The 13817-nt window shown below is 44.7% G+C and overlaps 1 protein-coding gene across 2 annotated transcripts in view; it reads left to right on the forward strand.

The window, feature by feature from the left end:
* The window catches only part of TMEFF2 (transmembrane protein with EGF like and two follistatin like domains 2), a 108564-nt gene that overhangs the window by 1805 nt on the left and 92942 nt on the right, over positions 1-13817 (forward strand). For both annotated transcript variants that reach the window (XM_048952900.1, XM_048952901.1), the window contains exons 3-4: positions 4000-4129; positions 6803-6829. In XM_048952900.1, the coding sequence (XP_048808857.1) occupies positions 4000-4129; positions 6803-6829 (157 nt within the window). The remainder of the gene's footprint in view (positions 1-3999; positions 4130-6802; positions 6830-13817) is intronic.

The raw sequence follows: 13817 nt of genomic DNA on the forward strand, positions 1-13817 counted from the left end.
CCTTGCTGTGAGCGGCGTGCCGAGGGACGTTGTGCTGCGGCTCAGTGTGTGCGGGGATTTCAGGGTTCTCTTTCGAAGAATGAGCTGTAACGCGGCGTGGCGCTGCCCGGTCCTGTTGCAGGGGCCGGTGTGCTGCTGCCTGGCCCTGCCCTCGGTCCTGCAGGGGACATGGGAACACATGGAAGGGAACTGGGTAATGGCTGTAGGGCCATATCTGTGAGATGCGCTGCTGGGCTCTGCGGGAGGGATGTGCCTACCCACGCAGCGGCAGGTGATGGGCAGGGAGCTGCGTGCCGGTGGGAGATGAGTCCCTGGGGAGGTGCCTGTGGCTGGATGAGGTGGGCAGAGCCCCAGGGTTGGGTGGAAAAGCCTTCTGGACACGTTCACAAGATCTTTCCCAGGGCAAGGGGTCCATCGTCAGAACTCAGTGCCCCATTTTGGTGACAGCTCGCTGGGTGATAGTGAGCAAATCAATAGCAGATGCCTCATCACTATAATTACTTGTTATGTTTTCTCCAGAATTTGCCAGGGGCTTTCACTGCAGCTTGAGAAAACAGACAGGGACTGAAAGCTAATTCTGCCTCCTCACTGTCTGAAAGGCCTGGGCTGGCCAGCATGGGGCTTGGGGGGCTGCAGAGGCAAACTGGGACTGCTGCAGAGGGGAAACTGCTGCAGCTTTGGTTTGGTTTGTTTCTTTGGTGCGTTTTTTTTTTTTTTTTGGTTTTTTGTTTTTTTTTGTGTGTGTGTGTTTGTTTTATTTGTTTTTAGTTTTTCAATATTACCTCCATTTGTTGGACATGATTGATAAAATTCATGTTATATTGTTTGAGAGGGCATACCCAGTCGGACTGATGTAGAAGGTGTAATTGGGGCTCTTTCTCCATAGAGCAGCAGGCACATGCTGAGGCAAGGGTTCCTGTTGCTTGGCTCCCTCTTGCTCCTTCACAAAGCCATGCCCTGTTCCCTGTCTCCCCGTGGTAAGCTGTTCTGTGGGGCACAGTACCACATCTCGCTCTGCTCAGGGGACGTGCTGTCCCAGCCGTGGATCTGAGCATGGTGGCAGCCACCTCCCTCCTACCCTGCCCAGCAAGCCCATCAGGGCTGTGGCTGGATGCACTGTACCTTAGTCTTCCAAAGCCATCAGCAGCCCGTCATCTCTTCCGCTCAGATCTTGTGAACGTGTCCAGAATGCTTTTCCATCAAGGTTGCACCTCATGACCAAGACAGCAAATGTTAAGTGCTCGGTGTGTGGGGAGCCTTCCTTCTGTGTGTTGAGTCCCTCGCATCTTTCAGTAGTGGTGGAGCTGTAGCTCACCTGCCAGCTTGCTGCCTGCTATCTCACTTCTGGAATATAGTGTCGTGTTACGTGGCTCCTAACATAGCCAGTATTTGGGGAGTGAAGCCTGAGAGAAGGAGGAGGTCAAACATCCAACAGCACTACAAGGAGGAGGAGGTGCATGGGTTCACCGGTCTCTTCAGAAAGCAAACCATGTACTTCCAGCACTGATCCCAACACTTGCAGGATTGTCTTGTCTCCAGCTGTGGTTGTGACTGCACAAGGCTGCTCACGCTGAGAATGTAGGTTACTTGGATGCACTTATTTCCCTTCTTTACAGGTACATTTTAAGAACCCACATATGAGAGAATCTGATGATATGGCACTGTGCTCCTGGGTTTATTAAGATTCGAAATGGATTTCACTGTGCGTTCCAACAGGCCTTTAGGGATGGAGAGTTGTGATCATGTCCAGAGTTTGATCTATCGAGTCTTAAACCAATACCAAAAACATGTTGTTAGACTGAGGAAGCCATGCCAAGGAAGCCAAGTCAAGGTCTGATGTTCTCTATCGTGAGGAAGAAGCTTGCCAGCTACCTGAGCACTGATGCTGTGATGTTCCCTTCAGCGGTCTTGTTGTGACTTCCAGAATGGTTTCACTATGGCCTTTAGAGTCAGCCCAGCTCAGAGCAAGGCAGCACTTACCTGGAAGCTCTCACCTGTTGCACTCCCACCAGCAGCTCCCCACTTCTGCTTTCTCCATCCAAGCAGCAGCTGTATGGAATGAGTGATGGGAGAGATGGGCAGTGATCAAGAAATGCATGAGGGACCATTCCAGCTGGAGAAAGGAAAGGGTGGATCACCAGTTGTCATTGTGATGGGCCAGCTACCTCTGCTCTCCACAGCCAAATTTGGGTGAGTCAGGAGCCGCAGGAAAGATGGAAGAACCTCTGTGAAAAGAATGACACCTTCCCAGGGCCCTCTGTCTGGTGTCTCTCAGATACATTCTAAATCTGCTGAGCTTTGGAAGTTCTGGCCCAGGTGCCAGAAGCAACCGGGACCCGTGGCTCAGGATTTCATTCGTGACATCTCACATTGCTAACGTAGGGCTGCGTGGCCTTTCAGATTTGAAGCTAAGTCCATGTAAAAGATCATCTTTGGCTCTGGGCAAAACCAGCAGAGTTCCCACTGTGTTTCTTGGGAGTAGGGTCCAGCATTGTTTCTGTGTGTATCAAAGCCTATTGAGATGCTTTGGGTTGGATTCTGCACCGATTGCTCTGCCAAGAAGTCCCATGGGTATCAAGGAGAGAGGGTGTGTAAAAACAAGACTGACTCAGCTCTTCATGCTTTAGAAAATTTGCATGATTGTGTTAATTGTCCTGGTTAAGTATTCCAGATCACCCTCCAGCATTTGTTGTCGAGCTGCTGGGTGAGGTTGGTGTTTTTTGCTTGCAACATTCCTCAGGTTTGGAGCACAACTGTGACAATAGCAGAAACACGTTTTAATGGGCTGTTGAAAATTTCTGCGTGGGTAGCACCTCATCAGGAGAGGAAGGGAAAGATTTTCACTGCTGCTATGCTGTCCGGCTCTGAAGGAAGAGGATGCTGCAGGTGGGACGCAGCTCTGAGATCTGAGAAAATACAACACATAGGGAAAATGTTATTTGTTTTAGCCCAATCAAAATGTCACTCTGACCAACTATGAATAATTCGTTGGCAGCTGCTGCGTGTGGAGGCTTGCAATGAATGCCATCTAAGCAACTGTTTGTGATGCTGGTTTCTGTAGTCGCTCACCTCGAGGTCTATTTGGTCTGTATGGCTCAGTTCTGTGCGTTAGGCTGTGAGCACTCCTCAGCTGCTTTGTGGCATGAGGTAGCCAAATAGGGGGTATGGCTTCTTTAATTTTCATTTGGATTTAAGCAGAGGTGAGCATTTGTAAATAATAATTGTGATCATTTCATTTGTTATAATTAAACAATGAGGCATACCAGGAGTACGGTAATCATGAGATAATCATATCCCTGGCGTAATTACCACGTACAGGGCACATCCAAGAATCTTTAAGCCTCAGAGTGTGATTATCTGATGATAACTGCACCCTGTAGGTTGCCCAATTTTCTCTACTAAATGGAATTATTATTATTAAAACGAGCAGAAGAGGGCAAAGCTGCCCTGCAGCGGTGGAGGGGGAAGGCAGAAAGTGTAGGCAGCAGGGCAGGGCTCGTGGCTAGTAGGAGCACAGCTGTGGTGTGGGGACCTGGAGCCCCCAGCATCCTGGGTGCAGCATCTGGCCCACAGCAAAAGGGATGGATGCCTTTTGGTCCAAGATCTCTTGGAAATGATTGCCCTCTGTCCCATCAGTTCTCATTATGGCTAAGTGCTTAAATAGAGAGTTATGTGCATGCAGACGGACGCTTCTCTGCATGCAAAGGACCGGCTCTGTAGCGGGGAGGAGGATGGCTGGCTGCAATTTGCCTGTTGCCGTCCAATAGAAGCGCACGAGCTGCTGCTGGGGAGCTGCTTTCCTTGATGGGTGTTCCCGGGGTTGTCTCATCATTCTCTCCCTTACTTCTTTTACACATCCCTCTTCTGTAGCAAAGGGCAGAGGCAGTGCCTCCCTCCCGCCGTTCTCCTGGTGGTTTCATGCTGTGGGGTGGGGGGCACACAACCTCGGGCTGCCCCATCCCTCTGCACGGCTAACGCTGCCGTTCTGTGTCCTTGCAGTGCAACAGTGACTACGTGCCCGTCTGTGGCTCCAATGGTGACACCTACCAGAATGAGTGCTACCTGAAGCAGGCTGCCTGCAAGCAACAGAGCGAGATACTGCTCGTCTCCGAAGGATCGTGTGCGACTGGTACGTAGCAGAGAGCTGCCTCTGCTGAGGGCTGGAGCCATGTGAATCCTTCCCTCGAGCTCATTGGGGGTTAATTCATTGCAGTCTTGATTGTGAGAAGATGCTGCTGCCGTCCTTAGCTTCAAAATAAGTTCAATTTGACAGAGCACAATGCAGAAGTTGGTGATTCTTTTTTTTTTTTTGTCTGTATCTTGTGTTGCTGGTCAGTCAGTGTATGCTTATGGTGCAGTTTGACAAGTCATTGGGAGAGGATAACCATAGCAAGCAGATGCCAGATGAATGGATGGGCATCTGGCTCATAGCAACCCCCTCTGCAATCTGCAGAGAGTGGGACTGGAGCAGCGCTGCCCCTAAGGCAATCTCTTCAGTTGTTCCTTGCGGGGCTGGGTTCCCAGCTGGTGTAGCTCAGCAGAGCTCTGCTGTCTGTAGTGAGCCACACCAACTCCCACCAGCTGAGGATTTAACCCCACCACGCTTGTATGGCGACTGCTGAATCTTGGCCTGAACCTCTGATTGATCACCTGAGGTGAGCCATGAGTCAGCCACGGGAGCACAGGTGAAGGCAATTCACCTGTGCTGCTGGAAAGAGAGGAGCCTGGCTGCACCTCTCCTAGACCCATTTAGGAGCTGACTGCCAGTTGGTAAGGATCTCTTCTGGAGATTCTCTCCACTGGAGTTTCCCACGTGAGCTCAGGGTAGGGTGAGGGTCTTTCTTTTCTGCTCCAGTATAATAACTACATAGCCAAGCTCCCAGATAAATTATAACATTTGTATTTTCATTGATTGTACAGTGCTTAATGAAAAGGTCTGTGCAATCACTTATTTTCCTGGGTTTGTTGGAAAACCTCATTGAAGAGCACATGTGAAAACTGACTGGTGTTTGAGACTCCTGTGTTTAACTTTGAGCATCAAGAGCTATTTGTGTCTCTGCTTTCATGGAGCAGCAAGGAAAGCAAATGAGCAAAATCCATCAGAAAAACAGAGTTGCCTAAGTGCAAGGGTTCTTGATGTTTTTCTTCTGTGCTCAGTGTCTGTTAAAGCTGGGCAGTGAAGTTCACTTGAAAAGAATAGGAGTAAGGCTTTGTTCTTGAGAGAGCCTTTTAAACTTAAGGCAGACTTTTTTTTTTTCTCAGGTGAGGACAGAGGAGTTGATAAAAAGTACATCAGACAAACTTTGTGCAGTGCCATGATTTTTGTGTTTGATGCATCGGAGAGAAAAAGCTTTTTCCTGGAAATTTTGTTTTTCTCTGAAGCTGTTACCTGGCAATTTTGAATAGGGGTGGGAAAAAAAAAAAAGCAATAACGCTCATGCTCAATTTTTTTTTCTCCTGTGAAGTGGTATTAAGCGGAGCTCAGACTGACAAAGCCTATTGTGGCGCAGGGTTCCTTTCACCCAGTAAATTCTCTCAGCACAGCAACTCTTTCTTTTCTTATTTGTTTGAAAACAAACAAAAAAACAAGGCCTTACTTTTTGGTTAAAGGGATTTGATCAAGTTTGAGTGCATTGTTTCATCTTTTCCTACTCTAGCTCACTACTGGCAGTGGGATGGTGCAGAGTGACACACAGGGCTGCCAGCCTCCGCAGAGATCTGTGCCACTGGGGGCTCGGTGGAGGTGCAGGCTTCACAATGTAGGGATAGAAGGAAAGCATGAGATCCCTCCCTGCAAAGAGACAGAGAATACAGGGAAGCACTATCATTATCTGTTTACTTTTCCAAACCCCTTTGGCTTTTCTCCCACTTAAAATGACCAGTTTGCACTGCGAGACTGAGCCACTTTTATGACAGACTTATTGAAATGGAGCTAGCACATGCAAGCCAGTTCGGATCCACCAGGCCCTACTGTCAGTAAACTTGACATAACAGTTCATGGGGTGACTGGATCCCCAAGCAGCCATCTCAAACTCTTTCTGTTCCTCTTGATGTTGATGAATGGATAAATGCTAAGAAGGGCATCCTTTCTCTCTGGGAGAATTCTGTAGCCCTTCCAAATGTGGGCTTGGTTAGAAAGCATCATAATGAAGTTCTGGGCTTGGAGATTGAGACATCGCACGTGGGTTTGCACTTGAGTTTGTGAATCTGGTTGTTCCATCCTAAAAAAACGGTGAGCATGAGTAAAATAAAGCACTTGGCTTTGAAACTCAGCAACAGCCTGGAGAGAAATGGCGTTTTAATTGTTTATCTGAAGAGCTTTGGATGAGAGTTTCAGTGGTTGACTCTAACTGGTTGTGATCTGCTGAGGTGTTCTGTACAGACGATGGCACGCATTTCCAGTCAGTCTGGGCTCAGACAGATGTGTTTAAAAGCCCTGTTTGATGCTGACTGTTTCCTAGTGGCCATGTGAAGCAACTCTGCACAACTGTTGGGAACAAAGCTCCTGGAGCTTCTTTATCAGTCTCAGTACAACAAAATGAGGCAGAGGCTTCTGAGAACATCACAGCACTCCAGGGCTTAAGTTATTTTAGTCTTATATAGAGACTATAAAGTAAGGGAGTTCAGACACGAGTAAGGCAGCTTGAGTGAACTGTGTTCAGATTAGATCTCTGTAATTTACCCAGGGATGACATCAAACATAAGATACGATGTAATGCATTTAACTGAACAGTCTTGCCTTACATGCTTACAGGACATACAGCAGCACATGAATATAAATTTCATTCTGTTCTCTTTTCAGATGCTGGCTCAGGATCTGGGGATGGAGGTAAGAGCCCTCTTCTGATATTGCTCTACGCTCGTTGTCTTTTGCAATTTCAGCTTCTAAGTGGATGTGCTTTGCAGTTTAGTTGTTACACTACATATTGTCTGTTGTTTGGCTTTTTTTCTGAAAAAGTGACATTTTGCATTTGAGTCAAGCTGCAGCCCAGTAATGACATGCTGTTTTCTAGGGAAATTCAGAAAGCTGTGTTCCTTCTAATAGGACTTGGAATTATTCATAGGTTATGCTAGGAGCTCTATCTCCATCTACTGTTACTGTTGCACTTGTTTGTTCTGTTCTTAGAGAGCTATTTCTTCCTGTTTTTAACACGTGAGCCAAACCCTTGGCTTCTCCTTGCTGGAGGATTCAAAGCAAATATTTTGTGGCAGTGGAGAGCATTCTTTTGAAGTTACGAAGCAATGTCATGGGAGAAGAATGGTGTGTTTTTCTAAGAACAACAGCAGCAAAAGCAAATACAGAAATGGAAATAGTCCAAACCCTTTGATGCATTTGTAACCTACTGTAAAACAGCAGCAAACTTGCATTTAAACTGGAGGGTGAATTTGTGGGTTTTCTTTTTTTTTTTTTTTTTTTTTTTTTTTTTATTTCTTAGATGAAGTGATTTACGGATTTGCTGGTTCACCACAGATCCTGGCACGTGTGACTAGTGCTTCTACATGGTGGCTTTGGGTAGAGCCCTACCTCAGGATAGGCAGTGTGCCCTCTGGGAGCTGCTGCTTCCTAGAGGCTGTGAAGCATGAGGGCTAGTTGGGGCAGCCAGTCCTGTGGTTTTGCTTACTAGTACACTAGAGTGCGCAGTGTGCAAGTAGTATTCTCACCTGTAAAGTGGTATTTGCAGGAGATCTAATTGTCACATACTGGACTCAAGTTTCACAGTTGAAAGTATTACCTCTCGTATTCAAAAACTTTGGCTGACTATTCCTGTCTTACTCTTGCGTCCTTCTATATTGTCTTTCTAATTGGACCAGTTAATTGAGATTCAAAGACTAAAAGAAATCTGCACTTCAATTTATTCTTGAGGTGGGGCCTTCAGGCACATGGTTAATAAATCTATTTTCAAATGATGACTTTTGTGTGGCTTTTCTCAGATATGTACCAAGGAGGATGCGTAAGACTTCCAGTTTGTTTTGTAAGTGGTGTTGAGGCAGAATGGGGGAACAAACTTGGCCACTATGAAATCCGTACTTAGAAAGCATAGGATTTTAAAAGCAGGATTTCCAAACAATTTCATTTGAAGAGCTGAGGTTGACAGAAGACAAGCAGAAGAGGACTGTGGGGACGGACTAGGCAGATAGTTAAGGAAGCAAATTTGTGATGTAGACAGTGTCAAGTTGGTGTGTGTGTTTGAAGGTCTACAAAGCTGCCTTGTATTATACAAGATTTAGTAGGCAGCCACTGCTGTTCACAAAGTACAAAAGTATATTTATGTGCCCTAAGAAGCTAAATCCAGCCAAGTAAATATTGTCACTACATCATTCTTTACTACACACAGTCTTGTTGTAAAAGCTGTAATAAATTTTGGATGTCACTACAATAAGTCTTTTAAAATCCACTCTTAACAGTCATGAGTGGAAAGTTGTTCTATGAGAAGTCTGAGATCTTAGTTTATTTGCTGTTTTTTTTGGTTTTTTTTTTTTTTTTTTTTTTTTTTAAACTGAGAATTTCCCTTTCTGATGCATCTCCAAGCAGTCTTGGTTAACAGCCCTGGGGACTGTGGCGGGCATAGGAGAGCAGCACATTCTACTGGGCGCAGGGGATCAGGAGGCTCTCAGTGAATGCCTTTTCCAACAAAATCCAGGCAAGTGACAACAGGGCTGGGATATCAAAGAGATCTCTTCCTTGGTGCAGGATCTGGGACAAGAGGATCTGTACTTGGTGTGTTAAGGAGAGCGTCTGGGTAGGGCTTGCTCTCAGAGGTAGATGGACTTCCAGCTGAAGGCACTTCCAAGAGGTGATCCTTCAGTGTGAATTGTTCAGGACTTCCCTGCACATTTTTGTGTATTGTTTACAAGCTGTGAGATGAATGGCCCAGCTTTCTGGTGGACTTGTATCTTGTGATTAGAATTATGTAGTCTGATAGTGTACACACCTAACGGGGAATTAACTCAAATTTGCCGGCTAGTATAGTCGTGTTTTCCAGTTCTTGGAGCATAGCAAGCTTTTTGCGTTGAGATGGCTTTCTCTGTAGCTGGTAACAGTTGAGCTCTCAATACTACCTCATCTCTATGAGTCTCTGTCATGTGAAATTATAATCGGTTGATTCAGAAATTACTGGAAAAGGAGTTGGTGCAATGGACAGATACACAACCACACTATGTGGTCACAAAAACCTCATGTTCTCAGGAATCAGGCTAGAGCAGGGATGGTATAACCAGGGGGCATGTTCTGCCAGCCAAGTTTCCTTCTGCTCATCCCCACATGAGTTTGCAGTGAGTTTGTCCCAGTTTAATATTTGGAATTTGGGGTTTTTGTCTTCCAAGCTTGCTGAGATTGGAGGGGGGGGGGGGGGGGGTTCCAGCTTCCTGTGCTTTAACATCCTGGGGGCTTTCCAGAGGTGATTTAATACTCCGCCAGGCAGCAATAGCATATTCAGTACAGCGAAACAAAAGTCCCCTTGTTTGCAGAGCAGTGGGGGGATTTTAAGGTCATTAGCTTACTGAGCTATCAGCACGCACTCACTTTTGGGGATATCCAGGAAACATGTAAGAACAGTAGGTGTTCAGGTTTTGCACTGCAGAAGATGCTTTTTTCCTGTAAATGGGGGCTAAAAATGAAGAATCAAGAGTTGCTTCTTTGTTTTGATTGCAGAAGCTGGGAGTGTGGTGTGGAATAATTTAAAAACCCGTATCATAGAAGGAGGCTAATCAGTGGCAGAAAGAATGAATGTGAAGGAGTTTATACAGAGAGTAATTTAAAGAGATTCCATTCATTTTCATCCATGCTGTTCTCTAGACAGCATAGGATTTTTTTTAGAACCCAATGATTCATTGGTTTAGTCTTGAGCAGCTTCATAATGAATTCTTGCTTGTTTCCTAGCTTCCTTCAAACAGCAACTAACTTGAGATGCAGTATTTTATTACTATCCTCAGTGGGCTAAGAGCATCTCTCCTTGGTTTCTTTTTTTCTTTTTTTTCTTTTTTTTTTTTTTTTTTTGGCACTGAATTCCTTTCCCCCTTCCCACATGATGTGTTTCTAGTTCTGTCGGTGACCTTGCATTCAGCCTGATGGACGTACAGTGGGTGGTGATGGTGCTCGCTGCAGCTGTGGTCCCAGTACTGAAGAGTGCAGGCACTTCCATTGTGTTGGTTCCAGAGCCTGATTCAATTTCCACTTAAGTCTTACTTTAATGGGAATTGTATGGTGCCCATGGGTACGTGCATCTTAGCCAAGTTTGATTTTTTTTTTTTATGTTAATTCTTTATGATCGAGACTAAAGCAGAATGGAAAAAAAATATCATAATTCATCAATACAATTGTCACTATTTAATTTACAGCAGCAGCTAGAGGCACTAATTATAAGATTAGGGCTCCAGGGTTGTACACACTGGTGTTGTAAGGCACTTCCTCACTTTGAGGTAGAGGAAGGAATCCTCGAAGCAGAACCTGAATGTGTGTGAGTTAGGCAGAGGCTGAGAGGAGCTGGCCTGGGGATAACAACTGCTGCTCACAGCCAAACCAGCGCCGTGTCCTTTGAACCATGCACAATCCATAAAGAATGGCAGATTGCACTGTTCTTATGGTTGTTCCTAATTTACTGCTCTTAGGCACACCTGAGAATCAGCAGCCTTTTGGGCCATCCTTTTTTTTTGCCTTTGTTGTTTTGTATGTGTATTTTGTGGATGAGAGTGGCTTCTTTGTTTGTTTGTTCTCTTCAGTTTATCCCTTAAATCTTAGCCAGAAAATTGAAGTCCTGTGGCTCTTTGTAGGTGCCAACATGTTGATCTAATGATAGATTTGGAATTCTTATCTGCCTTTCCATTCAGCTTGGAGATATGTGAGTAAACACATGCACATCATGAATCTGTGTGTAACAAGTCATTTTGAAACCCAGTCAAAAGAGAGAAGAAAGGCTTAACACTTAAAAGCCTGAGTTTTTTGTCTGAGGCAAGCTCTAACGCAGTGCATATGTGTTCTTGTACAACCAACAGCCTAACAGCTGCTTTGACCCAGTTGTGTTTGCACTTGTCTCCATGCTGGTTTTGCTTGACTAGCTTGGATTCAGCAGCTCTGCTGCTTTTCCCCAGATTTCCCTCTCTGCTTTATTACAAGGCTGATTGATAGGCCGGGCTATGCAGAACACAATGGATATTGCTGTAAACAGCATCCTAGCAATAGTATTTGAGCCAAAATACTCCATAAAACCTGAAGTATATATTGGTTTGAATAAGGCACTGTATTAAATGCAGTACTGATATCACGTTTGCAGACACACACAGTTTATGGGAAGATAGAGGGACTGCTCTGGTTTAAACTCCAAAAGAAGGGAAATTTGTGTTTTGAGCTATGTGAACTATTGGTTTGTTGTTGTGGGTTGCTTTTGTTTTTTGGTGTTTTTTTTTTTGACTGCACGTAACAGATAATGCTTTTGTCTCTCTTGTGAGTTGGGAATATTGCTGACCCCCCATGCTATTACCATCTGCAATAAGGCTGTAGGAAAGCTTCTACTCTAATTTCATTCGGAAGATATGATTTAAAGCATCATCAGAAGGTACAGAAGCAACCATAAGCAGCATGCACTGACTGGGTAAATACCTCTGAAGGGAATGTTTAAATCTTAAATGATTGACCTGACTGTGGATGGTCAGATATATATCTCCTTTGTTAAACAGGTTTTTACCTTGTTAACCTCGACATGGCACTGAGCCCAAACCAATAAGCTCTTTGAAAGGCTGGGTTTATTAGCTCAAGCTATTTGTTGTCCTAATGTGATTACATGACTTTTAGTTCAGGGCTGGCACACATCTGACCTGTATAAGTGTTTAGCTTGGGAAAAGGCCATAATGTCTCTTCAAGGCCTTTAAAGAATTGGGAAAGCGTGGAGTTCCTCTGCTTTTCTTGGCTACGTGAGAAGCATTTGGGGTTTCCCAGGTGATGAACTTTCAGGTCCTTGCGGCTGGCATTTTGTGCTGAGCAGGATGCGGTAAATGTTTTAGAAGTCCTAGGAAGGTATGAAAACGATAGGAATATCCAGCATTTGGATTCCTGTCAAGCTCTCATTTGAGCTGAGCACTGAGCTAATCGACCCTGCCTGCCTGAGATGCTCAGCAAATCCCTGGAGCTCCTCTGGGCTTGAAGCTGTCCAGGCTTATGTATAAGTACCAGTTTGGAAGATATGTGTCTTGGATTTAGTTGCCTGAGTTCTGCCCACGTTTTGCTTACTGCCTCTTCTACTTCTGAAATTGCAGTGCAAAAATTCCATGCAGTGTGATGTTCCCCCCCTCTCCCCCCCATACCCCCTTCATTCTTAGTTTGGCCTGTTAATAACTAAGTCTTGGCTGTGTTGTGGCACAAATGCCACTGTGTAGACAGGCAACACTGAGGAGAAGAATTGACTGTAGTGAGTGATTTGTGGATTATTCTCAGTTGTTACTTCAAAACCATGAAAATGAATGGAAAATGCAGTGAAGATCCACAGATTTTTTTTAAGGCAAAAGGCAGGTATGACTTCCATTTGTAGCCTCTTTCTTAAATGACCCTATTCCTTAGAGATATATATGTATTTTTTAGCACTCCTATTAAAGGGTTCAGAGCTAGAGAAGGAGGATATTCACCTACAACAAAACATGCTGAAGACACTCCAGTGTTGCTTTCAAAATCAAAACTCCCCATCCACATCAAAACTGAGCAAAAAAGATAATCCAAAATATCCTACCTAATCACATGCGGTCTGTAAATCCACAAAGAACTAAGTCACCCAACCAGCAAACAAATCTTATGATACTTTAGCAAACAGATGATAAAGAGGGCATTCTATCACAAGCAGTCCTATGTTGGTCCGTTACTCAGATATATCAAGAGAGAAATGTCGTGGTCTAGATTTGTCTGCTACATCTCTGTAAAGCTGGATTAATTTTTCTTGTGACAAGCATAGAGTCACTGAAGATTAAGCGTGATGACAGTGAGAGGTGAATGTAGCACATCATTTTGCTTTCCTATGCAGGAAATTCTTCCAGTAGAAGAAGGATGTTTCTCAAGCTTTCCACAGACTCTCATACACTTGCTGAGAATACTTCAGTTCTTTATGGGGTCAGAGTGTGTGTTTAATTTTTAGCATGTCCTTAAATGCTGCTGATGTGAATGACTTCTGCAAGTGGGGCCTGAGGTGCTCTTGAAGTGACCATAAGTTCTTTAGGTCCTGATTTGTTTCTTAGTTACATGCTCTGTGCCCTAGTGGTTGAAGAAGCTGATTCGCTAGGCGCTTGCTTTGAACTTTGCTGGCGTGACACAGGATTTGTTAGATGCTCTCATGAGATCTAGCAAAGTACAAATGGGGTGAGAGCAGCCAAGTCTCTCTCAAGGTTTGTGTACTTCATTTTTGTTAACTCTTTTGTGTCAGGCCTTAGCTGCAGCTGGCAAATTGAATTTATTCTGTGTTGGATGCTTAAATTCCTTTTGTCTAAGAAGATTTCTTGCCTTTTAGAGGTGGATAAATAAGAGCAGAAATTTTGCCAGCTCTTCTTGAAGTCAGTGAGATGACTGCTTGCTAGACACTTGGTAAGCTAGAGATTGCTGGCTACTTCGTGTAAATGCACGTATAGAACAAATTTAATGGGAGTATTGCAGGCTCAAGAGTCCACAACTCATAATAGTGTTCAGACAAGGTAAAATGTTATGGTGCAGTGCTACTGGTTCTTATGATGTGGGCACAAGTCTTCCAGCCAGGGTTTTGAATAGTTACAGAAGATGCTTAGATTACCAGTCATAGAATCATAGAATGTCTTTGACTGGAAGGGGCCACAAGGATCATCAACCT

The sequence above is a fragment of the Lagopus muta genome, chromosome 8, assembly GCF_023343835.1.
Source record: "Lagopus muta isolate bLagMut1 chromosome 8, bLagMut1 primary, whole genome shotgun sequence".
NCBI lineage: Eukaryota > Metazoa > Chordata > Aves > Galliformes > Phasianidae > Lagopus > Lagopus muta.